Source organism: Calypte anna, chromosome 1, assembly GCF_003957555.1.
Source record: "Calypte anna isolate BGI_N300 chromosome 1, bCalAnn1_v1.p, whole genome shotgun sequence".
In the NCBI taxonomy this organism is placed as follows: Eukaryota; Metazoa; Chordata; class Aves; order Apodiformes; family Trochilidae; genus Calypte; species Calypte anna.
The window spans coordinates 58,302,331-58,329,194 of record NC_044244.1 but is presented as its reverse complement, the minus strand read 5'-3'; the positions used below and the strand labels follow the sequence as shown (position 1 = coordinate 58,329,194).

Genomic DNA, 26,864 nt, shown 5'->3' with positions numbered 1-26,864 from the left:
ATTTTCTTAAAAATATGTGCAATGTCAGCAGCAGCCAGGAACACGTCGCTCTCTGTAAGCAAATGTCCTGAAATAAAAGGTCAGAGGTGACTTGTAAAGAGTCAGAGAGCTTGAGGCCAAAGCATGATGAAAACTTTCCTAGGAGAGGGAAACTCTAGAGCTAAATATGATGGTCTCTGAAAAGCTGTTGGTAACATCTAAGTGGGGATGCAAATAAGAAGGATGTAAACATATTCCTGCCTCTTGCAAGCACAGTGGTAACACAAAACCAGTCTGTGGTAGTCCCGTATGGCAGGGGCTCAATTTTTATGTGTTTTTATGTAAAATGCCATTAGGTAAGCCCCATAATCATCCCCCTTCCTATCATAAGTGCCCACAGCATATCTCCCAAGGAGGCATCTTCATTTGATGTAATTAATTGCTGAAGATGACCCGTATCAATTGGCCATCTTTCTGACAGCTTATTGGTATCTCTGATTTGTCACTGGTGTGAGGTGTTGGGTTTTGATCTGCAGGGCTGGCTCTGTGTGGCTCAGAGCGTGGGTGCTTACTACTGCAAATACTTCAGACATGGAAAAGCAACTGGAGCTGGTTACAGAGATTTTCTGTGTAAGGTAGGAAAAGTCATGTTGATAATTTTGGCAAGTTTGAGTGATTAGACTGTAGGAGAGACTAAGCCAGGGCTATTCATTGGTTAACTGCTTTACAGAAATTGTGCCTCTCCAGTAGCAGGGATGCACATCAAAGAATGGACGTGCATATAAAAAGCAGTGTTTTGTAGTGCCGTATCAGAGAATATCTTTTGTAAAACAGGAGCTGCGGTACCTTCTTTAGACTTCTGCCTGGAGGTGGCTGCTGCTCTGCTGGTGGTGATCTGGTCTGTGTCCTGGTGCTCTGCTGTTTGCTGTGTTTCCAGAGTAAAAGTAGGTTCCAGTGGCATTTCTGGCTGTGAGCTAAGCTTATGGAGAGGAGAACCCATGTCAGCTGATGGGGAAAGGGTAGGTCTTGAAGGTCTGACCCATCCCATGATGAATTCCTCCTTAGCCAGTCTCCTCTCAATGTCTCTGTGGAGGTCCTGGGTCTGTGATTGCTGCTGGCTGCATGAGGGTGAGTGCAAATCTCTATGTGACTTGGTCCAAGCAAACCAAACCTTTGCAGTTTGTTGTTACCAAATATTGTTAGGGGCATTTTGTGACTCTGTTCTTTTCCTTCCTGCAAATGCTAGGAGAATGAACATCTCCAAGAAAACTCTTCAGATCTTCATAGAGCCGAATGCTGTGTGGGCTGCCAGGTGCACCATGCCTACAGAACTATTAATTATGCTGAATTTCTCTTTGCTCTTTTGTTTTGGAGGCTTTAATACTAGAAGACAGGTATTGGTCTGGTAAGTCTGACAACTGTAATCTCTCTCTGCTATAGGAAAGAAAACAAGGGGGCCCTCTCTGCCCATTTAGTCCTGAGTACTTAGGCCAAGGCTTCAATGAGGAAACCAGGCATGTGAGTGGCAGCTCTTGCCCCATCTTTCATACACTTATGTTCCACCAAACACAGCAAACAAGAGATGTGATATTGCCTGGTGTCATAGAAGTAATGCTCTCTTAAAGACACCAAAAGCAGCTGACTCCAGAACAGGGCCTCAACCTGCATCCCCAGATCCCCAGCTTGGCAACCTGCTACTTGGCTGTGCTTATTCCATTTCTAGGAAAGAGGCTGTTGCTGTTGACCCTGAGCTATTATTTGCCCAGTGAATTACAGAGAACTGAGGGGTGGGAGCTAGATGTGAGGATCTGCAGCTTGCTGTCTTTCCTCCCTCTCCTTCCCAGTCAGAGTTTTCCAAGCACCTCAGAACCACCAGGACAGTAGTGCTGATGGCTGGTAGCAGCATCCCTGCTCCAGGGGTGTTGTATCCTGAAATGTATCCTGCTTTAATGTCTGCAGCCCTCACAGATTGAAACCACACACCTGGAGCCTTCTTACCTGACAGAGGAGCCAAGGTATTCATACTCCAAGGAGCTTTGCAGCAAGACAGCATTTTGCCAGATGCCCTCAGCCATTGATTAATGGTCTGAAGCAGCTCCTGGCATCTGGGACATGGCCTGTGATGCTGAGCCTGTCTGTCACCAGGGCTTTGTGGACCATTTTTACAGGCCTGGGGAGCTTGAAGCCTTGCTCTGTAGCAGTGCCAGGAAGGTATGGCCCTGCCTGAGTCCTGCCTGCCTTCTCCCCTGGGTATGCTGAGGGCTCAGCCATGAGGGTGGGCTGGCCTCACACTGGGCTGCTGGCCCGGGTTGGCTTTGCCAGAGTAGCCTGCCCCAGCAGCTATTGCTTCTGTAAGGGGAGGGAAGCAGGTCATGTATCAAACAGATTTTGGGGCAGGACGGGGTCTTTTTCTGTCAGGAAAGGCAATTGAATTAGCAGATCACAAAGAAAACACCGTCTGCCTCATTAGTGAGCTGCAATCTGTTCCATCTCTACCCCCTCAGTTATATTCCTCACCAGGGACTTATTGTTTCTTTTCAAGCTGATGTTTTAATCTCCCACTGCCTCATTTTCGAGCCTCTCATTTCCCTTTCCAGGGCCACCACTCTTACATTTGGCTCCCTTGCCCTTGCCAGCTGGAGTGAGGCACTTGCACCCTGTTCCTCTCAGCAGTGCCTTTAGCTGTCTGCCACTGCTGGCTGCCAAAAGAGAGGAGATGCCTTGTAAACACAGCAAATGAAAATGCTGCCACAGGGCTGCACAGGTCCTGCCCTTTCCATCCTCCTCCTATGGCCATGTGTTAAAAACACAAGCTGGCAGGCACAGGCTCTGGGCTTTCCAGGGGACATCATCAATCTGGGGAGGCTCCGTTGTCTCTCTGCTTGCCCCAAGATCCATGTAAGAAAAACTCCCATCAAAGGAAAATGAAGAAGGAGAATGTACAGGTTTGCATCGTTGATGCACACACAGAGCTTGGCCAAGGTCTTTGCTATCTTAAGAAGTTCTTGCTCTGAAGAACTTACAGCAAAGCAGGAAGAAAAATGGTCCTGGCTGCTTGCTTTGCAAAGATAAATAGTTGCTGGCAGCTGAAAAATTAAAAAAGACTTTAATGACAAGGCCATCTTTTCCTGCAGGTAGAAGCAGTGTGGGAGAAAGAACTGAGACACACTATGTTTAAAGAGCTCTAAGAAAAGCCTGCCTATTACATATTTTGGGACATGTTACCCTTATACCAATAACCTAAATATTCGTGGCCTAAAAATATGAGTGACACGGTACATCGGGGACATACTGTTAGCACTTGACTGCCAAATCTACACCCCCTCCTCTGTGCTCCAGTGCCTTTGGCGTGTGCTGTACAATGAGTCTCCTAGACAGGAACTTGTCTCCTGTGGTTTGTCCTCCTCCAGTGCCTATTTCTCAGCTTTTTCTGCCGAGGAGGGTGTGACACAAGCCTCCAGTGACTCCATCAGCTGGACGTGAGTGAGGGGCCACGTTGCCCCAAACTTGTCCCTCTTGTCTTAGTGTCCCTCGTGGCTCGTGCCAGGTGTGCAGCTGCAGGGCCAGGAGCCAGCAGTGAGGTCTCTGCCTCCACCGTGGAATGCCTGATTCAGCAGCAAAAAACCCCACCAAAACCCAAGTTACCTCCAAGCCCTCCTGGAAAAAAAAAAATCTGCAGGCATCCTGCTTGGGTGGAAACATCCAGCGCTGTCCGTGCCATCTGGCTCTCCCTGCGTGCTCTGTGCCTCCGTGGGGAGAGGGAAACCCTCAAAGGCTTCCCCTGGAGCATCCTGGGCTCCTCACTGCTTGAGGGCACGAACAAAGACTTCAAAGCAAGGTTTGTGTTGCTCTTTTCCTTCCTTTCTTACACTGAAGGTCTAACACAAAGCCCACTGAAACCTGTGGAAAGACTCACACTGGTTTTCCTGTGTCTTGGGACTGAAATTTCTGTTTTTACTTCTCTCCTGTAGCTTTCTGCTAGTGCCTTCTAAAATTAGGTTTCCTAGAATAAAATAAACAGAATACAAGGGAGGAGGGGGGAAAAGAACCCAGTAAATCTTTGCTTCATTTAAATAAGTAATAGTTGGCTGGGGGAGGTAAGTGAGTCACAGGGATTGCCTGAACACAGTGGTCTGGTATCATCTGTACCTGCCACAAACTATCTGGAGCCAGTTAAATGCATCTGGGATAATTTCTTACTGCTGTCCCTACTTTTTTCTTTCTGTTGATATGCAGAATATGTTGCATCTTCTTTCTGGAAGTGCTTTCTGGAGGTGCAGCAGGAGGCTGGGTGTGTTTCTTACATCAGCACTGTCACACAGTCTATGGTGCTTTGGTCTGGGGCTGAGTGAACCACAGCATCTGATCTGGAATGGAAACTTTTTCCCAGCTTTTTGCACCACTGTGTTAGAGTGCCTGGCAGGTTGCAGCCAAAGCAACACCAGGAAAGGAGATGGCAGGTGTTTGACAAACTTTGCTGCAATGCATCTGTCTAGTGAGCAGCAATGGCCATCACTTCCTTCTTCATTTGTCCCTGTGCCTCTGCAGGGCCCAGCACTGATGTGCCAGGTCATCTGTAAGCAGGGGCTGTGCCCGAGTAGAAAGTGTCTGGCAGGGGCCAGCAGCTCATGCTGGTTGTGGTGAGGATATGCTTAACATCATGAGGATATGCTTAACATCACTGCTTGTTGAAAGCAAGCACTGTGGATGACCCAGAGGCTCAGCTCTGAACAGGCTGGGAAGTATTCCTGACATGTACTTTAACTCATCCTGGATGATCATGCTTCAGTCCCAAGCTTTGACAAGTGCAGAAAATCAAACTGTAGCCAGAAGCTTGTGTCCCTGAAAAGCCATCCCTGCATGGCAGGGGAGGGCCAGGGCATTCACCAGCACTGTGACAAGGAATGAGGTCTTGACCCTGGCTGTGCACTCGCTCCCCTTGGAAGTGCTTTTCTGTCCCTGGAAGCAGTGCCTCAGCTGGTGATGATCTTGCTGGTCCTGGTGATATGTGGAGGCTGTTTCATGCTTACATCAGTCACAGCATGCCAGTTTATTTTATTTCTACTTAGCTGTTTTGCAATGCCTTCCCAATTCAATTGCTAATAATTTTCATAATTACATTTGAGCAGCTGCATTGGTCTGGAATTTGTACAGATGTCCTGAATTTTGCAATGTTCTCACTGGCACGGGGAGCCTCTCACAAACCACTCCTTCTACGGAGAGGATCCTGCCAGGGTTGCTGGCAGTGCCACAGCCCCTGCTAGAGCAGAGACCTCCCTCGGGTACAGAGCATCCTTGTCCCCCTTCTGCCAGGTGAGCTGTAGTGGCCCTGCACAGTGCCCCTGTTCTACTTCCCTTAGGTGGCAAGTCTGCTGAGGACAGAAATAAGCAGAAGTTTGAATCAGCAGTGCCCTGGACAGCAATCACCTCCAAGATGGAGCCGTGTGGAGATGAGAGGAATGTTCTGGACAGTATTGTTTTAAGACATCCAGGAGTGAAGCTGAATTCAGATCTTCCGTGGTCAGGATGGCGGCTCCTTGGTCCCAGCGCCTCATGTGGCTGTGGCCCCATCCTGCAATGGAAAGTCCTCCCTTGCTCTCTCCATCCCTGTGCTGCATCCCTGCTGAGCCGCAACTGGGGGGGGGGGGGGAGGGGGAAATGAATAACTTGATGTTTCTTCCTTGCAGATGCCGGCAGCAGAGCTTTGCCCGGTGCTCAGTACTGCGCACAAAGGAGCCCTCCTCCTGAAACACCCCGCTGTGCTCAGATCTGCCTCTGGAGCAGGAGAGGCAGTGACCTCCACTTCAACATGAATAATTGCAATTGTAGTTCCTGCCCCTCCAGCGATGCAGGGCTTTATTGGACCTGACTGGGGTCTGTAACCTCTGCTGGCTGCAGGTCCTCCCAGCTGCTGGCATGCTGTGTGAAGTGCTGTTTGTATTTCCTTCCATTCATGCTAACCTTACCTGCCATGAATGATGCAATCTTGCAGACAAGAAGAGATCAGAGGGACATTCAAAGTCCAGGATGGAAAAAGAAGAGAGACAGAGAGGGGAAAAAAAAAAAAAAGCCAAAAATAGGGTTTCCAAGGCCAAAGGTCATCAGAGACGTTCGGATCCTCCAGGTTGGAGGTGAATATCCACTTGGTGCCCTTTGCTTGCCTGTAACTCTCTGTGCTGAAGCCATCACAGTCCATGGCTGTGTTGAATCCACGGATTTCAGGGAAACCTGAAGTGAAGTGAGTCTCTGGGGCTGGTGGAGCCCTGGTTGCTGGAGAGGGAGGGGTGGCAGGGACCATCACCAAACGCAAATACAACCTTATCTGTGCAGGGAGACATGAGGCTGTGCTTCTGCAGGTCTCAGAGGGGGTAGGTGATATGGCTGTGGATGATAGCCAGAAGTGGTGGCTTGAGAAGTTCAGGGTGGACACTGGGAGAAGCTTTTGGCCAGGAGGGTGCTGCAGCACTGGAACAGGTTACCTGGAGAGGTCAGGGGCTCTCTGACCTTGAGGGATTTTAAGACTTGGCTAAGCAAAGCCATGGCTCGTTCTGAGCTAATGTTGGTGACAGTCCTGCTTCTTCTGGGAGGCAGCACCAGAGGCACCCAGAAGTCTTTCCCAGCAGAGATTTCACTGTACTTACATTAAAATCTAATAACTATGCCCTTGTGTTGACTTAACCTTCCCAGTGAATATGTTGATCTGGTTTAGCTGACACACTTGTTCCTAGAATCTGATTCTCACTAAATATGAGTGAAAATGAGAGGTGGCCCTTATGTTACCTGAAAAATCATGCAGGTTGGGTTTTTTAGTTAGTTTATGGTGCTATTTGTCAGGCTCTGGGAAAGCTGGCAGGGGCTGCACACTTCTCCCTGTGCTGACATGGTGCCAAATGTCAGCCTGTGGCGAGCTCCATGGATGCAGTTATGGAATATAAGATAACTCCTTGTGATCAGGAGCCTAATAGACCTTCAGATCTTATTTCTGTTGTCTTTGCACTTCAGGTTTTGCTGCAGGTAAAATGGATTGCAGCTCATGAGGGCTTGGGGAACTCAGAGCCAGCTGGTCACTTGGGAGGAATATAGGACTGTTGTCAGAGGATGTAGGGAGGCAATTAGGAAAGCTAAGGCCTCCTTGGAACTTAACCTTGCAAGTCAGGTTAAGGATAATAGAAAGGGCTTTTTCAAATACATAGCTAACAAAACTAACACTAGAGGCAATATTGGCCCACTAAGGAATGAGCTGGGAGCCCTGGTGACAGAGGATATAAAGAAGGCAGAGGTGCTGAATGCCTTCTTTGCCTCTGTCTTTACTCCTGCGGGGTTTCCGCATGAGCCCCAGATTCATTCAGCCCCAGAAGTAGTCGAGATAGATGAGGAGTTAGACATAGTAGATGAGGATTGGGTTAGGGATCAGCTGAGTAATCTGGACATCCATAAGTCGATGGGTCCAGATGGAATGCATCCAAGGGTGCTGAGGGAGCTGGCGGAGGTCATTGCTAGGCCACTCTCCATCATCTTCAGCAAGTCATGGGTAACAGGAGAGGTGCCTGAGGACTGGAGGATAGCAAATGTCACTCCAGTCTACAAAAAGGGCAAGAAGGAGGACCCGGGTAACTATAGACCGGTCAGCCTCACCTCCATCCCTGGAAAGGTGATGGAACAACTTGTTCTTGTCACTATCTCCAGGCATATCAAGGACATGGGAGTCATCAAGAGCAGTCAGCATGGTTTTATCAAGGGTAAATCATGTTTGACTAACCTCATAGCCTTCTATGAGGAAATTACTAGGTGGATAGATGATGGAAGAGCAGTAGATGTGGTTTATCTTGATTTCAGTAAAGCATTTGACACCGTCTCTCACAGCATCCTTGTAGATAAGTTGATCAATTATGGGTTTGGTGATCAGGTAGTGAGGTGGATCAGGAACTGGTTGAAAGGAAGGAGTCAGAGAGTTGTAGTCAGTGAGGCAGAATCTGGTTGGAGGTGTGTGACTAGTGGAGTCCCTCAGGGGTCGGTGCTGGGACCGGTGTTGTTTAATATCTTCATCAACGACTTGGATGAGGGTATAGAATGTACCCTCAGCAAGTTTGCTGATGACACTAAGCTGGGAGGAGTGGCTGACACACCAGAAGGCTGTGCTGCCATTCAGAGAGACTTAGACAGGCTGGAGAGTTGGGCAGGGAGAAACATGATGAAATTCAACAAGGGGAAGTGTAGAGTCTTGCATTTGGGGAAGAACAACAAGATGTTCCAGTATAGGTTGGGGGCTGACCTGCTGGGGAGCAGTGTAGGTGAAGGAGACCTGGGGGTCCTGGTAGACAAGAGGATGACCATGAGCCAGCAATGTGCCCTTGTGGCCAAGAAGGCCAATGGCATCCTGGGGTGCATTAGAAAGGGTGTGGTTAGTAGGTCAAGAGAGGTTCTCCTCCCCCTCTATTCTGCATTGGTGAGGCCGCACCTGGAGTATTGTGTCCAGTTCTGGGCCCCTCAGTTCAAGAAGGACAGGGAAGTGCTCAAAAGAGTCCAGCGCAGAGCTACTAAGATGATTAAGGGGGTGGAACATCTCCCTTATGAGGAAAGGCTGAGGGAGCTGGGTCTCTTTAGTTTGGAGAAAAGGAGACTGAGGGGTGACCTCATCAATGTTTTCAAATATGTAAGGGGTGAGTGTCAGGGAGATGGAGTTAGGCTCTTCTCAGTGGTGACCAGTGATAGGACAAGGGGTAATGGGTGTAAATTGAAGCATAGGAGGTTCAAGTTGAATATCCGGAAAAATTTTTTTACTGTAAGGGTGACAGAGCCCTGGAACAGGCTGCCCAGGGGAGTCGTGGAGTCTCCTTCACTGGAGACATTCAAAACCCGCCTGGACACGTTCCTATGCGAGGTACTCTAGGTGGCCCTGCTCTGGCAGGGGGGGTTGGACTAGGTGATCTTTCGAGGTCCCTTCCAACCCCTAGGATTCTGTGATTCATTCCCTCACCTAAACCGCAGGATATAACAATGTGTTCTCCTTCAGTGCAGGCACAAACTGGGACCTTTGAGGTATTTGTGAACACAGCTGGAGATGCTCCTTTCAGACCAGGCCTTAAAGCTCAACCCAAGCTGGTAATTGCCACCCTTAACTAAACCATCCCCCCCACTACAACCTGTGCCCCACCAAGACCCTTGGCTGCCAGCACAGCCCATGCCCACAGAGGAGTTAAAGAAGTCTGTCAGGGAAGGGTGTAAATCCCATTTTCCTTCTGGATTAGCTGTGTCTTTAGGAGACGCTTCTTGCTGTTACCTGGGACATGCCACCAGAATCTCTGGTCCTGCGTTCCTGTAATGTCTGACAGGAGATGAAGTAGCAGTTGCGGTCAGAGAAAACCCTCCTTGTCCTGCTTCCCTCCATCAGAGGCCTGGGGAATGGTGAGGGGTTAATCTGGAATTCTGCATAGCAAGATCTAAATCCCCTTAGTCTGAGAAAATGTGGGTAAGAACCAGAAAGGGTTAACTAAGAAACATGTTCCCTCCAGCACAAGTGTAAATTTGGCTTGTATTTTAATAGATGAGTTACAGCTGAGTGGAGAGGCCAGATGGAGAGAGTGCCCCCACCAGCACTCCAGGTACCTTCCAGGCAGCGTTTGGGCTTTGTGCCAGTCAGGTACTTGAGTGGGCATTTACCACAGAACACAGAGGATTGACTACAAAATAGTCATAGGCAGTGGGTAGCAGTCTAAGTGAATGCCTAATGCAGGTGTGAATGGGTGTTTGTTGGTTTGTTTTAACGTTTACATTTTCTTTTGAATTCCCTGAAGACAGGAATAGAGGCAACAAAGGCAGGCACTGTGGTGGAGCCCTAGGGGAGCTGGAGGCCTGGAGTGATAAATCAGCAGCGTTGCAGTGGGATTAAGAGGGAAACTAGAAATATATGAGGCAATATGGAAAAAAGAGTTTTATTACTACTGTCAGCTCTGACATTCAGTTCCAGATGGTTAAAGCAGGGGGTAGGTCAGGAACCCCCATTAGATGGGGCCCACTATCTGACAACATCTGACAATAGCAGAAGTGGAGGAGGGTTTCTCCTGCGCTAAGAAAGGGTTTCACCTGGAGAGAGCTGTCTTCATAGCAGGACAAAATAGCTTGCATTAGTGAAGAATTTCCTTTGTGAGGAAAGCTGGTGATAAGCATGGCCATTTTGGCATTGCCTTCTTTTCAGGAAATGTGCTTTGTTCTTGCAGAATGTTCCTGGGATGGTTTGGGGACTATTTTGCTGCTCAAAACCAAACACACCAGGTGGTTCTAAATGCTGCTGCTGTTCGACTGACACTGATGGGAATGTATCCCTCAATAAAGCCCCCACTGTTGCAGCTCCACAACAGCCTGACAGCCCCAGGGATGAGTGGCAGCTTAGCACCTGCTGTACCATGATGGGGACCCGTGTTCCCCAGGGAGCAGCTTAAACCTGTTCAGCTTGTTCCTGATAAATCTCCAAGCAGTCACTAAGAAACAGTATCCTTGACAGCCAGCAGCCAGGGCAAGAGGTAAGACCAAACCTGGTCCATGGAGGAATTTCTCCTGCATGAGTGAGGGCTGTGGGGCATTGGCACTGCCCAGCTCCGTGTCAATAGCAGTTTGATCCTTTGACTGCAGCACGGATGCAGTGTGATAAATCACTGGGAGTAGGGGTGGTGGTGCTCTGTTACAGGATTATTATTATTATTCTAAATTTGAAATTGTTAAGAAGCATTCTCATTTGGGAAAATTTTGGCAGTACTTGGCTACAGCATTAGACTTCTCTGTTGGGTCTCTTCTGCTAGAAATGTTTAGATTTATTTTTGTTTGTGTTCTGTCTTACGCAGCTAAGAAAACAGTTTCAAATAGGACAAATTGTCTTGTTCCAGGGAGGAGGTCTGATCTGGAGACAGAAAACAGCTTGCTACTTGGAGAGCCATCCGCAAAAGAACAAAGCTCTAAGGACAGTTCCCTACACTGTGCCTCACAAGAGATGTTATAGAGCCAAGATGTTGGTCTCGGGAAGATCTACTATGTGAAACAGCCTCCTTGTTAAGTTGCTTAGGATTTATGTGCCCCAGTGCCTGGTCCTCTGGGTGCTGCTCATTTGGGCACGATGAGCAGGAAGACAAGTGCCTGGGGTATTCCCTTCCTCTGCTTGTAAGAAAGGGGAATCAGTTAATTTCACAGCAATGCTGATCCACCTTTCTGATAGTCTTTAATAGCTGGTGCTATTAAAGAAGAAGAGTTGAGTCTACTTTGATCAGGTGTACATCTCTTCCATATTTGTGTTTTGCATATTGCTGGCAACACGAAAGGAAGAAATGCTCATGAAAGAGTCAATGTTTCTGCACAGCATGCATGGAAAATCAGTTTTGGATGCACGTGACTTTCTCATGGCAGTTGGATGGAGAATTATACTCGGATGCTTAGAAAAGTGAAATGACACCGAATGATCTGTGCATCTTGTGAAAATGAACCAGTGCTATTAATATTAAAACATCCATTTGTAATGGCTTCTTTGGCAGACTGGTGGTAATGAAGAATTTTAAACTTGTTGTAGGATTTAGCTCCTAGTGGGAAGGAACTAAAAGCAACAGGAATTCTATTGCTGGAAAACCAGACTCAATTTAATCCATTTCTAGCCAAAGAGCCAAAGTGTGGATTCAGTAGTTTTAGATTCTCAATTAAAAGGTCATCAACACCTCCTCAGGAGGTTCAGACTCACCACATCATCAGTCTGTTTTAGAGTAAAAGTCATTCTTGTCCCAAGGACAACTGGAAATGCCTAAACAAAATGATAAGAGTGGTAAGTGTGACCTGAGCCGAGAACTATTTTGCTGTCAAGGCTTAAAAAAATATTTTCATTAAGAAAGAAATGTTAGGAAATGGCAGCCTCTTGACAGACAACTCACAAGACTAAATTTGTGAAACTCTGTAGAAAAAGAAGCTAGTGGAAATTATTTTTACATTTACACCTAAGCCAATCACCCTAGATTTATTACTACATCTCAGGCTGCAAACCTGAGCCTGATTTATTAACTGCTGTCCCTTCCAGTTTCTTATTGAGGGTGGTAAACATCTGTAGAAAGCTGAAAGGAAGCTGAGCTGCATGTCTTGTCTTTTCAGCCTATTTCTTGTACTCATTTTGGCCTATAAACAAGCCTCTCTCAGGTCTCCTAAGCAGATTTTCTGATCGTGTTCCCAGAACAGACCACCACCAGTCTCATTAAATCTTATTTATGCTACTTTCATGCATGAATAAAAAAGCTCCCATTCACTGCTGATTTTATTTAGTTAGATCCTGTGCCTTGTGGTGGACATTGAGTTGGAGTGACATTTCTGGAACTAAAAATACCCCAAACCAAACAAAATAAAAAATAATAGGACTGCAGAGAACAGTTTGATGCCTGCATCTTTTGTGGTATGAAAAGGAAGGGGTTAACCTGTTCTTGGCTGTATAGTATTGATTGGGGCCCAGGCAAAGAAAATACAGCTGTAAATAGTTAAGAGTACTCCCTAGTAGCTGAGGGTTGTGTTTTTTGTTTCTTTTTTTTTTTTCTGGGGGGGGTAAGTCACTGAACTGGGATTCTGGAGGTATGATGTGTCTCCCAGGGATGTCACCCGCTTCCTGCATGATCGGAGGAGGAAGGTCACCAGTTGCTCTAGGTCTCGGCTCCCCAGCTGAGAATGATCTTTTCTCCCTCCTCTGTTTTTTTCCAACTTGCTTGTTTGTATCACTAGCTTTTCAGCAGAATAACATCCACTCTGCCTGTGTGCTGATCACGATGGGTCCTGCTCTCAGCTGGGGCCTCTAGACACCACTAGGAATAACAAATATGGTTTTTCCCTTTATGCTTGTCACCTTCATCTCCATCCATGTTGCAGTGCCTGCGAGGTAAGATCAACAGCTAAAAATAAATAAATAAAGAAGAAATCAGTAAAGACAAAGAACAAGGGAGTAAAGACCTAGCAGGTGTGAAAAGTTGTGAGATGGGTTTGTTTTTCTCCAGTCCTGCTGGCTGAGGAGCTCATGCAGAGGTACTGAATTTTGGAAGGAGAAGGACTTGAATCAAAAGGGTGAACAAAAAGCAGCTTTGTTCGTTTCCTTTGTGCTAAGCACATTGTGAATATACTTAAGCATTGCCACAAGGATTAGCATCTCTGCATTTTAATGTGCCTGGTGTTGGAATGTAGCTGGGAAGCAGAGCAGACAGAAATGGTCTCTCCAGGTGGTGCGCTCTCTAGGTGTCTCTTTGAAGAGCTACTCAATAGCTTTCTGTTACTCTTTCCTTTTTTTGCTCCCCTCCTTCAACAGCTAATGTAACAAATCCTGATAGATTTCACCTTTCTGAAATTTACTGGACTGTTTTATCTCCAAATATTATGCATGGCAGTAGTATTAAAAAAAAAAAAAAAAAAAAAGGCATGTGGACAGAAGCATGGAGTTTGCTGTTTGCTTTGGATCATTAACCTGGTCTGTAAATTTGACTTGATCTCTCCTTTTTTCGTTCCTCCCCCCCTCTCTGTGTAATTTCACAGCCCGCCAAGAGAAGCTGTCTTTTGCCACTTCGGGATCTCGGCAAGAAATGTGAGTCTGATGGATTGTAAATGCACCTGCTCTGTTCAAAGCCCAGCCAAACAGATAAGTGCCCTTTTAATTATCTCGCAGCAGCATTTTAGACATAGCAGTGCAAACCATCTCTCTCCAGTTTGCTTTCCATTTGGTGAGCCCTCGGTGTTTCACCATCTCAAACGAATGCTCTGTGGTTCTCCTTTTGGCAGGGAGGTACCAGATGATACCGGTATTTCCATGAGCTGATTAATCAGCATCAGAGGGAACTGCAGCTGAGAGCTGGGGAAGCTCCCAGGGACCTCTCCCTGCCCCTCTGGAGCTGCCGTCTCCAGCAGCTCCGTGTGGTTTCGGGACTCAGAGGAGCAGCTTCGCAGGTCCAGATGAGGCTGATGTGACCCATCTGAGCCTTAAGAAGTCCTCCGGGACTCATTAGAGGTTTATTAACTCAACTTGGCTGGTTTGAATGAGAAGATCCTTGAGCAGGCTTGGCTCGATCTCAGAGAAACCAGTTAAAGCTGCTGGCAGGAGGGAGGACTTGCTGCATGTGCTATTCATATGCCTGCAGAGAAAGTGATAAGCCCTACTTCTTCCTGCTGGATTCCAGGTGGGAAAATAGCTGGGGATAGGGGAGAGAATCCCTTAGTTATGCTGACTTTTTACTGAGTTACTGGTAACAAGAATTTTCCCCTCGAAGTTACGATAACATTTATATCTATGACAATACAGACTACCGAGAAAATTATTTTTGGCTGCTTGGATCTGCTTCTGTAGGTGACTGCTGCCTACTCCTGGACACACTATTGCAATTATTAAATAATTTAAGAAACCCATAAAATACATTCTCATGTACAGTGTAACTTTGCAACAGCTTAAAGCCATGGGGCAGAGGCAAAAATTCACTGTTCCTCCAATTTCCTGCATTAAGATAACAAAAAACCACTAAAGCCAAGAGTGTGAGCATTGGAGGAGATGTGTGGCAGGAGAAGAGACAGAAGCCAAATTATCTACTTGAGACCTGTCTTATCTGCTCTACCAGGGCTAATTAGCAGTGTAAAAAAGTCTGCCTTGCTGTTAGGAAAACTACAAAAAATAAAAAATTAAAATCTACTAACATACCTAAGCAGGAGGTGAGTTTGTTGGTGAAGATGCCAGCCTGGGACTGAGACAGAGACTGGAGAGACAAGAGGGTGAAGTAGGAGGTTACTGTAGTACAAGAGAGAACTGGATCTAGATCAACTCCTGTGATTCCTGGAGTGTCTAAAGTACCCTCTTTTCTAGGAAAAGCGTCACTTCTGCTTCCATTGCCAAGAAAGTTCTTATATTAATATAGGAAATTACTTCTCTGACATTCATGACCATGCTCTCTCTTGTAATTGCAAACAGTACTTATTCCTGACCCTTCAGTACACTGACAGCAGAAAACCCTGACAGTATATTAAGAAACACTGATAAACTGAAGCCCTAGTGTGAAAATTGGAGTGTGTTAGTTCAGCAAGGATGGATAGGAAGTTAAAAAACTTTCAATCATCTGTGCACCCCAACTAAGAGAGCTCTTTGCTCCTAAAAATACCCCACAACAAACAACAATCAAACCAACAAAAAAGAATCCCCAAACCTCAGAGATCTTCAAGATCTTGATTTTTAGGTTTGCATCTTGAAATCTGCTCTTTGCCAGCATGCTGGTAACAGTGTTCCCCCAAAACAGGTTCCATTAAATTAACCCTAACCTGGCCAGTCCCATTCTATGCATCACAGCTGAATTTGGAAGTCATTTCCTGAAGTGTTGCATGCGACTTGTAATGGTCTGTGCTCCTTGACAGAAAACACCAAAATGCCTCTCAGGAGCTGTACTGATGTGAGAGACAATACTGAGCATCTCACGTGCTCCTGTGGCTTGGTTGGTGAATCCAGCAGCTGAAAACAGATGCAACAGATCCCAACAAAAATCTCATACAGAAAAAAGGCCTCTGATTTCCTAACTCTTTGCTTGTCTTACAGGTGAGCCTTGAGGACACTTGGCAGGCTGTAGCTCCTGAATGCATGACCATCCCCTGGGATTAGGATAAAGCCATGGAGAAAGAAAAGAAAGAAGAGGCTGTCTTTCTGAGGAAGAAGATAACTTTGCTGCGGGCTTTCTCACTCCTGATTGGCAGCATGGTTGGCAGTGGCATCTTTATCTCCCCAACAGGTGTACTGAAAAACTCTGGCAGCGTGGGTTTCTCCCTGGTTGTCTGGTTTGCCTGTGGACTCCTCTCAATGTTTGGTGAGTGGTGAGCATCATCAGCCTTTGATGAAGTACCTGGAAGGTGAGGGGAGCCAGCACGTTTTGATGTAGAAGAAGTTGGGAGAAGCATAAACTAAAATTTCCTTGTTCCTACTGCAAGAGAAGGAAAGGTTTATCAAGCACGGATGGGGGAGGGGAGGGCAAAACAGGGTGTGGGGGTAAGCCACCAGAGGACTTTATTTCAAATTATTCCCCTGGGGTGATCAAGAAAATCCCAACACCTTTATTCTGTGAATATGAAATCATGTGCAATTCCAGGACAAAGGAGTGACAGTGACTGCAAACAGAGCTGTGATGATCTGTGCTAGGAAAGCTGGGAGAAGATGAGGGAACTTGTTCTGTGAGGTGGAAGGGAGGTTGCAGGCATCTAAAAGGCACTTGTGAGCCTGAGGGCTGTGCAGTGTTTTTCAGAGACACTGCAAAAAGGGCAAGAAGTGACAGTCTTAATATGCCATAAGGGATCCCCTTTCTGTTGGCGAGGATAGGGAAGCACTAGAGCAGATTGCCTGGGGGGCTGCAGAATACCCACCAGCTGGGGTGGGTGTCTGTCTATCAGAAATGGTTTGGATACATCTGATACTGCCTTGGTGCATGATTGCACCAATCTTGGGGCAGATTAGTACAGCCCTGCTGTCTGTGTGTTAACCCTTGGCTCAGTTTCTGACATTGAATACAAGTCTTTTCTCACAGTGGGTTGACCTTTTGGTGATGGTTTCATCCCAGTTCTTCCGAAATGATGTCTCTCTTAAGTGATGATGGATAAAGTGTATGGCTTTTAGTTTTCCTCATAATCTGTGTAAAACCACCAACATGGAAATGCTTTAAAGGTACAATTAGGTGAACTGCAAGATTTCTCTCAGCTCTGGGGATAAATGTGATGTTTATTTAATTGGTTCACTTTTAAGTTTTTCTGTCATAATTTAGAAAAAAAAAAAAAAAGGAAGGATAAATACTTCATGTGGAAAAAAATCCACTACTCTGGGGCTGTGACATGTATACAAGTTTAGAAATAGAGACATTCAATTGATAATAAGGCAAAAACAGGTGGTTCTTGCCCTTAGCATATGAATACCAGTATTTCACATTGCAGCCCATGTGTGGGTGGCTACTGAATTATATACTTTTGTTTAAAGAAAATCTCAAAATCTAATGTGAGCACAGTGTTCCTTTTAATTGAATAGAGCATCAAATGATAATGTATGTGCTGATCACACAGACAAAGCTCTGCACTTGGAAAGACCACTCTCTCCATTGCATCCTTTGACAGACTGCTGGGAGGGCCATGGGAGCCTCTTTATCTAGTTACTGTATTCTGTAGCCAAATTTTCTAGTTTGTTCTTCCTTTTTATCAGCTTGATGACCTCCCCTGATCATTGCTCTGACACTTTTCCTGCAGTACATTAGAAAGTTTTCCTTTATGTTTTTTTCTTTCAAGTGTGGCATTTATACAAGTCCCATAGCATGAGCTCAGCAAAGCACTAAAATACGTGCTTGAAGCACGTAAAGGGACCCACTGGGATAAGTGAGGGGAGGTGTCTGCCTATATTCCACACTTTGAACAGGGATTCTGCACAAATTTGCCAAGAGTGATGGGAAAAATTGACGTCCTCACCCTTGGTGTGACCTAAATATGGCACAATAGCCACAGGATTTGGATGCCTGGCTAAGTCACCACTGAGTTCCTCTCTGCTCTCCCTCCACAGCCATCTGAGCAGGGCAAAGAAGAAGATAGAACAGCTAGAGGTGGTCTTACCCCACAGGGCCACATCTCAGCAGCACTTAGCTCCAACCTGGGAGTTGTGCTCAAAGAAGTGAAGTGTTTTATGATTTCTTTTAGTGAGCAAAGGATGTTTTGACCTAGTAAGTGAATCCAGTGTAGGCAGGGCTTAGGATTTGTACTTAGGACACATTCAAATGGCACAATGAATTGCCCTACAGAGAAAACACAGATGGGATATTTTTGGCACAGGCTTAAAGGTTTCTGTCCATTTGCCTGGAAGCTTCAAGCTGTCTTCTCCAGCACGCCTCTCCCAGGGTTTCTTGTTGTGTCCTGGCGCAGGGGCAGGGAGGCGTGGAGGTGCTTGGGAGGGCAGGAGGAAGCAGACCCCAGGTCTGCAGTGTACTGATACCTCAATGTGTGAGAAAAAGACCAGAGAAGCCTCCCAGGTGGATGCTTCCCTTGCACTACACCATTGGGACTGTGTTGTCCCCCCACGGCAGGTCCTCCCTCTCAGCGGGATGACCTCTAGAGGAGGTGTCCTATCAGGCTTGATGCCTTCAAATGAAGGAAGGGATTTATGTGAAGATGCAAGATAAGGACACAGGAATGTGGTCTGGGATTGAAAATGTGGCTGAAATGATCAGGTCAGCCATGGTCTGTCAGCTGAGCTGCTGTGATTGCCGTGTAAGAACCATCTCGCTGGTCTAACTGGGAGGAGAAGTGGGAACACAAACCTCCAGGAAGTTTTGCAAAGGAGACCTCTTGTGTCTTAGTGCAACATTTTTATCACAAGCCTTCCTGCACCAGTTCCATGGAAATGTTGTACCAGTTACCAGAAAATTGAGAATTTCTTTCTTTCTGACAGAAAAGTCCATTTCTTCAAAACTTGCTTCAAAACTTACTTCAAAACATTGTAGCACACAAAACCAGGGAAGAGTGGTTCTGCTAAACCTCTTTTCTTCCTCTAAATCACTACTTGTTTTAAACAGATTGCTTTGATCCCTGCAAAGTCACACAGAAAAGAGAAAATCCAAGTGATGATTTACTCAGTGGATTTCTACCCAAACTCTTCCAGGTGCCTTGTGTTATGCAGAGCTTGGAACAAGAATCACCAAGTCTGGAGGACATTATATCTACATTTTGGAGACACTAGGGCCTTTGCCAAGTTTCTTATTTCTGTGGGCGGAGTTTTTTGCTATCAGGTAAGAGATTTTGTTTGCCTTTTGCTGGATGCTTTGACCATTTAAAAACCCAAAAGTTACAGTGCAAGGTAACAATCCAAACAAGAAAAGACCAGAAAAAAGTAGAAACAATCTGAAAAACTTTTAAAGATTTTCAGTGATTAAAGGAAGAAGATATGATGAGTAAATAGTTACACATGTTCAATGTGATCTGTACTTGAAGAGTATCTCTCTTCTCCCCTGGCAGCTGGGATCTTCCAAGAGCCATGGTATTTTTCAGAGACTGACAGTAGAAGACAGATTTATTTCATATCTCTTTTCATTGCAAAACTTCATTGGATATTCCTGTGGAGACAACTTTCTGGCTTAGCCCTGAGTTAAATAACACTTCAGAAAATTACAAATGACTTCTTTCTTAACTTTAAGAAGGAAGTCCTTGTCTCTCAATAACCTGTGACCTTCATGTAAGCTGAGATGAAGCAGGACATATGAAACATAGTGCATTGCTCAGGATGATTAATCTCAATTTTTGCTTTCCAGTTGGGAAAGCAGCATGTGTTTTTTAACCCGGTTACTAAGAAAAACCTATGAGAAAGACTCTATAGGATTTCACCGTCTGCATGGGAGAGCAGGATTAAGCTGGGTGGGGAAAATCCCCCCCCTCCCATTTTGTGTAATTTTACATCATGCCATTTTTTGGCTGTCCTCAGACCACAGTTTCTGCTTGGTCTCTCTCCCCCAGGCCTGCCAACAGTGCTGTGGTTTCCTTGGCATTTGGACGCTACATGCTGGAGCCATTCTTTACCCCCTGTGCAGCCCCTGTCCCTGCTGTGAAGCTCGTGTCTCTCCTGGGGTACTGTAAGTACTGACTTCTACAGGAATCCCCATTTCAGAGCCTCTCTGCTCCAGACCAGTGGCACTTACAGGGTGTTATCTTCTCAGATAAGTGTGGGATCAGGGCCCCATCTTAGCCCCCTGGCTACCCAAAGCTTTCTGACCCAAGGCTTTGGTTCGAGGCCATTGCGCCAGAAGGGGATTGGGCCTCCCTATTGCTCATCTTGAGCCCTAGGTCAGGGGGATTGTGGAAGCTCTTCATGCATAGCTGTGCGAATACCACCTGGGTTGAGGGTATAAGGCTCGAGGTTTTGACTCCTCTCCTGATGCACCTATTGTCAAGCTCTCCTGCCTGCTTCAGGCTGGTAGGTGCTGGCACAGGGACTGCTGTGAAGGGGATGCTGAGATGTCCCTGCAAAGTCCCCCCTTCCTCACAGGCAGGCATGGATCACCCTACAGCAACCAGGCTCCTGGTCCCTCTCAGGAGCATAACTCAGCTCCTCCTTTGAACGCCACTGAGCCACTCCAGACATGTTTTTTGACACCTCTCACCCCAAGCATCCTCTCTGTAAAGACTCAGCCTTCTCCCCAGCATTCCTAAAGCAGGGAGCGCTGCTGTATTTTTTTTTTTTTCTGCATGTGTCTAGCATGGGGTACAGCTGTAGCAGTGTGGTCTCCTCTCCAGACATGGTCCTCACCCTCAATTCCTGGAGCGTCACCTGGAGTGCCCGGCTGCAGACAGCTCTCTCCATCGTCAAACTCCTGGCTCTTGCACTCATCATCGTGCCAGGGATGATGCTGCTGGCCCAGGGTAGGTTTGCTGCTGGGTGGCTGAGGGATGGTGCTCAGCAAGCCTGCCTGTCATGGCTTTTATGGGTCCTGAGTGACATGCCTGGTACTCCTTTACCTGGCAGGAGCTTTCCCTGCCTGTCTGCTTGATCTGAATTATCTGGGAGCTGAGACCAGGGTAGGTGGCACTAAGCTGCATCCTTGCACTGGGCTGATGCACCTGGTTCAGCTGTGCTTTCCCCCCAGCTGAGCAGACTCTCAGTGCCCGAGGTTGTGTGAGCCTACCCAGGGACACCTTCCTCTGCAGACCATCTCTCTTTGGTGTCAGACTTGCCTGTTTTCACCGTGGCTTGAAATCCTTCCAAAGCAACATAAATTTGATGGGCACCAGGGATGTGTGACAGCATCCTGTGGTGACCCAAGCCAGTCACAGCTGTGTAATGAGTTACCAGCCCTCATCTCAACCCCGGTAACTGCATCTCTAGCTTGTCTGTGGATTAAGCTAAGGTACTGGGGGGGTTTGTTGTTGTTTTTGTTGTTGTTTTGGTTTGGTTTTTTGTGCTTTTTTGTTTGTTCGATTTGTTTGGGTTTTTTTTTGTTTGGTTTTTTTACCTCCCAATTAAGATGTGCAGTAACTTCGTAAACTTAGAACCCACTCGTGCAGGATTGCACACTCGCATCCAGAGCTGTGGGAGAGGGGAAACTCCACTCGCAGTATCTTCTTGGGAATGATACAAGAGCGTTGGCTTTGATCCAAGCCTCAGTTTATAGAAAAGCCCAAGGCATTCCCACTCGAGGGATGAAGCCTGCTCCCTCTTCACACACTATTACCTTCCTCTGCAGAGAAAACAACACAGGCAGGAGGCTCCACGGTCATGTTTCTTTCTGATGTCTGGAGCTGGCTCCTTTGAACATGCAAAGATCCCCTCGGGCTGGCAGCACTTCTGAACTGAAGGACTGCCCTGCAGCTAGAAATCCTGAGCCATTATCATTAGGAATGCCTTCAAAGGACAATCTGGAGCCCTGGCATCGTTCTCCTGTGAGGAGGATAAGTGCCGGTGACATCTGGAGGGAGAATTTACCAAGAGACCCCAATATGACAGGTTGTATTTAATGTGACTCATGGGGGACTGTAAATCATTCATTAATGTACCACAGACAATAAATCCTTTTTATGCACCATCACTTAGCAGCAATCATTTTAGAACATAAAAAGACTACTCTGACAGGCCCACTTCCCATATTTTCATCTAGTTTTCTTCAGATCTGTTTTCTTTTTGACTTGGTGGTGGGGTTTTTTCATTTTTCTTTTTTTTTTTTTCTTTTTTCCCCCTCTTTTCCTTTCCTCTGCCATTACCTTCTCTTTGGCTCAGGTTTGTTTTGGAGACTTGCTGGGTCAGTGTTTCAATCCCAAATACACAAATCTCATCACAGAGTTCCTTGCAGAGGCACCTTCATAGGAGTAGCCTGATTTTCTTCACATGCTCAATGTCATTTCACCCCTTTCCTGGCACAGCCCAAGCAGGTGAGCCCTGCACCTTTTACTTTTAAAGAGACTTTAGTTTGAAGAACTGAATATAGATGTGGAACCAAACCTTGGGCCACCTGCATTCTAAAACACTGGAAACATAGCTCCTTTTGACTCTGGATTTTTATCAGCATTCCTTTGAATGAGATGCCATTTGGTATTTCTACTTAGGTTTTTTGGGGGGGAGTTTGACAAAATATGTTTCATATCTAAAATCCTGAGTTTAATTTTTTTCAATTTTTAAAGATTTTTTCTTGCTTTATTTGGTTTGGTTTTTTTTGTTTTGTTTTTTTTTGCTTGTTATTTCAGGCAGAGAACTTTTCAGAAAATTGGAGGAGCTAGTAAAATGGCATCTCTACCTGAGCCACCTCTATTTTTATTTTTTTTTTTTAATTTTATTTGCTTTGCCCTCTGTGTCCTCAGTTCCCCCCCACCCCCCTGTGGGCAAGCAGGGGTGGGTTGGTGGCAGGGACAGTGGGCAGGAGGGTGCCTGGAGCAGGGGCCCAGGCTTGGCTGTCCCTTCTCCCTGCTCCTGCTCCTTCCTCTGCCCTGGTTCCCATGCTCCAGCCAGCATGGGGCTGGGGTCAGTGCTCCAGCAGTGGGATCAGGAGGGAGCACAGCAAGAGCTGAATTAGCTGCCTGGCTGACTGCACCACATCAAAGAGGAGTGTGCATCCAGCTGCTCAGAGGGCTGGGGGAAGAAGAGAAGAAGGGTCAACCTGGTGAATTAATTTTGGGCCTAAAGTAAAAAAAAAACAGGACAACTTTGGTCCTCTCATCTCCACGGTCTTCCATTCCCATAGCAGGCTCTGTCTGAAGCAGAACCTGCTGTTGCCCTTCCTGAAACATCTCCTGTAGCTGGATGTGGGACTGATATGTTCTGTCACTGTTTGTGGAGTAAACCCACCAGCAAAGTACTGCAAATTGAAGCAATGACACCAATCTGAACATCTGACTCCGAGGAAGTCACAAAGACTCTTCCCAGGTCTGGGGAAGAGATGCCAGGGGTACTATCCTGTGGGAAGATCTCTGATGTGTCCTCGCTCTGTGTCTGTTGTTTATCTCTTCTTCAGGCCACACCGAAAACTTCCATGATGCTTTTGACAGACAGTCACTGGTTTTGGATAAGCTGCCCTTGGCTTTTTATGCAGGCATGTTCGCATATTCAGGCTGGTAGGTGTGATGGGAGGGACCCCCATGGACAGCAGACTGGTGTCCTGGACATGGCTCAAACCCTCTCCCTGTCTCTTCCCACTGTGCAGGTTTCAGACCAGCTTTGTGCGTGAGGAATTGGTCAGACCTGAAAGGTAAGGATGGGGAAAAGTCAGATTGGGGTACCAGCCCCTGGGCCCCTGCAGCTTTCCCAAACACAATATGGGAGGACACAAGTTTGTGGGTTCACCTAGCTTAAGCCAGCTGCAACCTGCTGTAATACCTTGCAGAACAGGGGATGAGAGCTCATTCTGTGTGTCCCTTTACTTGTAGAAACATCCCCTTGGCTGTCATCGTGTCCGTGATCACGGTAATTGTGGGGTACATGCTCACCAATGTTGCCTATTACACGGTCCTGGGAAAGCAAGATGTTCTGGCTTCTCCTGCTGTGGCTGTGGTGAGTTGTTCCCCTGCTGTTAACCTTCTCCAGTGTGGTCAGTTTTTGCTGAAGGAGTGGGCATGGCAAGTGTTTCAGGAATGGTTTTCCTATAAAGTGCTTCATCAATTTGTCATTTCTCTGCATTATTGGGCAGCAGCAAATTCTTCCAGTGTTGCCTAAAAAGTAATGACAAATAACCTGCGGGTGACAGTAAAAAAAGGCAAGATTTATGAGTTAGATTTTACTCCTTTGATGGAGGAAGTTTTCTTTCTTTTGAATCTGATATTGTCTAGAGATCACCACGTGTTCCTAAAGCCACACTTGCTCTTCCTCCAGAGCTTTGTGCAGCGAGCCTTTAAAAGCCTGATCTCCGTGGTCCCTGTCCTTGTTGGGCTGTCCTGCTTTGGAACCATGAATGGAGGAATCTTCACATTTTCAAGGTCATGTCCCTAAAAAATGTATTACTCTTCTGGTTTTCTGAACTGGAGGGAAGCACGAGTGACCTATGCAGCTGCCTGCCCACACAATGGCATTTTGGCCACTCCTGTGGGAAACATAAGGTTTTTGACTTCCAAGATGTCAACTAGAAGATGATCCCTATTGGCTAAGAGCCTACCCATTCTATTTCTGGACAGGTCGAGACTTTGATACCTAGGGTTGGTCACAAACAAAGATTTTTATCTTCTTCCCCCACACTTCAGTTTAAATCCCCACTTTAAAGTGAAATGTCAATGTTTCTGCTGAACCAGAGGCTTTGTTGATGTTGGCAGCTCCTCAGTGAGACCGAATCTCTTCTATTGCTGGGTTCACCCAGCTGCTCTGCTGCAGGGCACAGGGCCCCTCTGTTGGGAGGATCTCTGGCCACAGGCAAACTCTCCCTCGAGGACATTGCTTTGAGGTCAGTGAAATTTTACTGGGGACGGGCTATACCTAAAGCATTACTCAAGCTTCAACAAATCGTGTTGTAGCAATAAGAAAAGCTTTGTTCCGTGGAAAAAATTATCTTGCCAGCTTCACTGACTGCTGTGCTGCATGTCCTTATGGGAGTCTTGAAATGGGGGCAGAGCTCATGGAGAAGCACATTGGACTGGTCCTGAGGAGCTGAGTGAACTCTCTGGAGCCGGTTCTGTTTCACAGCTTTGATTGCAGAAGGAAAACTCAGTTGATATGGAAGGGGTGTTTCACAGTCTGAAAGCTAATGAGTTGTTTGATCCACTACCCTGAAGTCCTGCACTAAATAGAGGCGCAGAGAATCTTCCCTGTTAGGTTCTCTAGATAGTGGCTTTCTTTGAGGATGAGAAGTCCCTGCAGACCACAGGGTGCCTGTCCCTGTCGCCTTTCTCCCCCCACCCTGGCACCATTAACATAATCACTGCAGAAAGGCCACATAAACATGGATGGGGCCTCCCTGGCTGCTGGCCAGCCACACCCCAGCAAAACCACAGAGACAGCAATAAAACCAATTTTACACTCATGCCCTAGCTGCTTTGGGCCCTGCTCCAGCCCAGCTGATGTTCTAGCGTGGTTTATTTGTGGATATTAAATTTATGGAATTGGATGTGATGCCTTTTCCCTAATTGCCCTTTCATGAGTCAAAAGAGGGATGAAGGCAAGGAGCTCTCTGCTGTCATTTTATAGCTGGTGTTGTCTGTAGCTGCCCTCTTGGCTGTGCTCTGAACTATATTGTCCAACAGCTGCCCAGAGGACTGAAAATCCCCTATTATATGAGGAAATGACACTTTTTCTCCATATATACACACACGTGTGTATATATATGTGTGTATATAAATATAAATATAGGTATCAAGACTGACAATCCCCTTTCATATACTCACCACACTTTTATGAAGGACTGAAGTTTGTGACCACTCCACTTCCTACTGGAAAGATTAGTTCCTTCTCTGATGGCAAGAAACTTTTTTGCTTACTGAACTCATTCATGGTCACTTTGGGCTTGCCCAAAGGTTTCTCTTAGTGGGCAGTGATCCTACTAGTGGGCTCTGCACTGCCTTGAACTAACTAGTCTTGGGGAGGTATGGAAATTTAGTAGTGGGTTTTGACTCCAAATGCCCCCAAATTGACATACCTGTGGCCTTGAATAGCAGACCTGTGCTGGGGGGGATGGCTTGTGGCCTCAGGTCAGCCGAGCAACTGATCTCTCTTCTAGTCTGGATGTGGGATCCTAATGGATAGGGCTCCCTGTCTTTTCCTAGGACTCTGTTTGTGGCTTCCAGGGAAGGACAGTGGCCTCCACTCTTCTCCATGATCCACATTCGAAAGCATACACCCCTTCCTGCTGTCATGTTAATGGTAAGGAGATGTGGCTGTGTGACATGCCCTATTCTTGCAGACCTGGCTTTTTTTGCAAAGCCTGGAGAAACTGAGGAGTTGTATAAGGTGTTGAGACACTAACTCAGCCTCCAAAAAATAAAGAAGGTGGAATGCTGGAAACAGCTTCAAAGTATTAAGGCCCTTTGTGGCAGTACTTGTATCCAAACCAAATCCCTCAAAATCCTTGCCTTGGTCATTTTTTTGTACAAGTCCTGTCCTTACCATCTACCACAGTTGCTGCTTGGTACCTCTGCCAGGCTTTAGTTAATTTTGAAGTTCCCAGGTGTGGTGGAGTGAACGAGCTTGTGCAGAGATGGTGCCAGTTTTTATTCATTTAATTTTGTTTTTCTGACCATGGCCCAGCTTCATCTTAACTGTGATTCAGTGCCTCTTGCAACTTGGCTGACCTACTGACAACTTTGTAAGTTTGTAAGGCATCTTTGTAAGTTGCCTTTGTACTAGCTTTTGGATCATGTATGTTTTAATTGCCCTGCCTAGGACATAAAGCATCAAACATGCTCTTGATCTTGAAAGAATTAATCCTTTCTGTATCACACCAAACCAGTGTGTTTAGGCCTTTTGCCTTCAGTCTGTGACGCTGTTTTTTTTAAAGCTCTCTGAAATGCTGGTGGTGTGAAGCAGCAGCCTGTGGTTGCAGGAGGGGCTGGGGGAGAAGATCCATATTGTTCTTTCTAGTCCGAGGACCGTAGTAAGGCTTTAATGACTGTGTTTCATCTTCACAATGCTCAGTTCCCTTTGGTTACTGCCATGGTGTGTATCGGAGATATCTACCATCTAATGAACTTCTTCAGCTTTTCCCGATGGCTCTTCATAGGATTAGCCACCCTCGGGCTCATTGTCCATCGCCACCGGCACCCGGAGCTGCAGAGCCCATTCAAGGTAACTCACGGGATGCATCTGACAGCCAGGAATGCACAGGCTTCCCATCTCTTCACTCTGATTTGCTAATCGATAGGGCATTGCATGGCCGTGGCTGCCTTTAGGCTCTAAGGGATCTTGATCCCTATCTCTCAAGAGGTCGCAGATGTGCCTAAACAGG

General features: G+C 46.5%; 2 protein-coding genes across 2 annotated transcripts in view; both read left to right on the top strand.

Annotated features, from left to right (window-relative positions):
* Positions 1 to 12,738: 12,738 nt before the first annotated feature.
* The window catches only part of LOC103529502 (cystine/glutamate transporter), a 17,796-nt gene continuing 3,670 nt past the window's right edge, over positions 12,739 to 26,864 (top strand). The window contains exons 1-12 of the mRNA XM_008494948.2: positions 12,739 to 12,868; positions 13,513 to 13,561; positions 15,545 to 15,809; positions 18,626 to 18,752; positions 19,474 to 19,589; positions 20,251 to 20,376; positions 22,956 to 23,055; positions 23,145 to 23,189; positions 23,368 to 23,491; positions 23,810 to 23,913; positions 25,687 to 25,783; positions 26,555 to 26,704. Coding sequence (XP_008493170.1) covers positions 15,617 to 15,809; positions 18,626 to 18,752; positions 19,474 to 19,589; positions 20,251 to 20,376; positions 22,956 to 23,055; positions 23,145 to 23,189; positions 23,368 to 23,491; positions 23,810 to 23,913; positions 25,687 to 25,783; positions 26,555 to 26,704 — 1,182 coding nt within the window. The 5' untranslated portion in view covers positions 12,739 to 12,868; positions 13,513 to 13,561; positions 15,545 to 15,616. The remainder of the gene's footprint in view (positions 12,869 to 13,512; positions 13,562 to 15,544; positions 15,810 to 18,625; positions 18,753 to 19,473; positions 19,590 to 20,250; positions 20,377 to 22,955; positions 23,056 to 23,144; positions 23,190 to 23,367; positions 23,492 to 23,809; positions 23,914 to 25,686; positions 25,784 to 26,554; positions 26,705 to 26,864) is intronic.
* Positions 21,612 to 26,864, top strand: part of PARP12 (poly(ADP-ribose) polymerase family member 12) — a 23,046-nt gene continuing 17,793 nt past the window's right edge. Inside the window, exon 1 of the mRNA XM_030463154.1 lies at positions 21,612 to 21,622. The gene's annotated coding sequence lies outside the window, so the exon portion shown is untranslated. The remainder of the gene's footprint in view (positions 21,623 to 26,864) is intronic.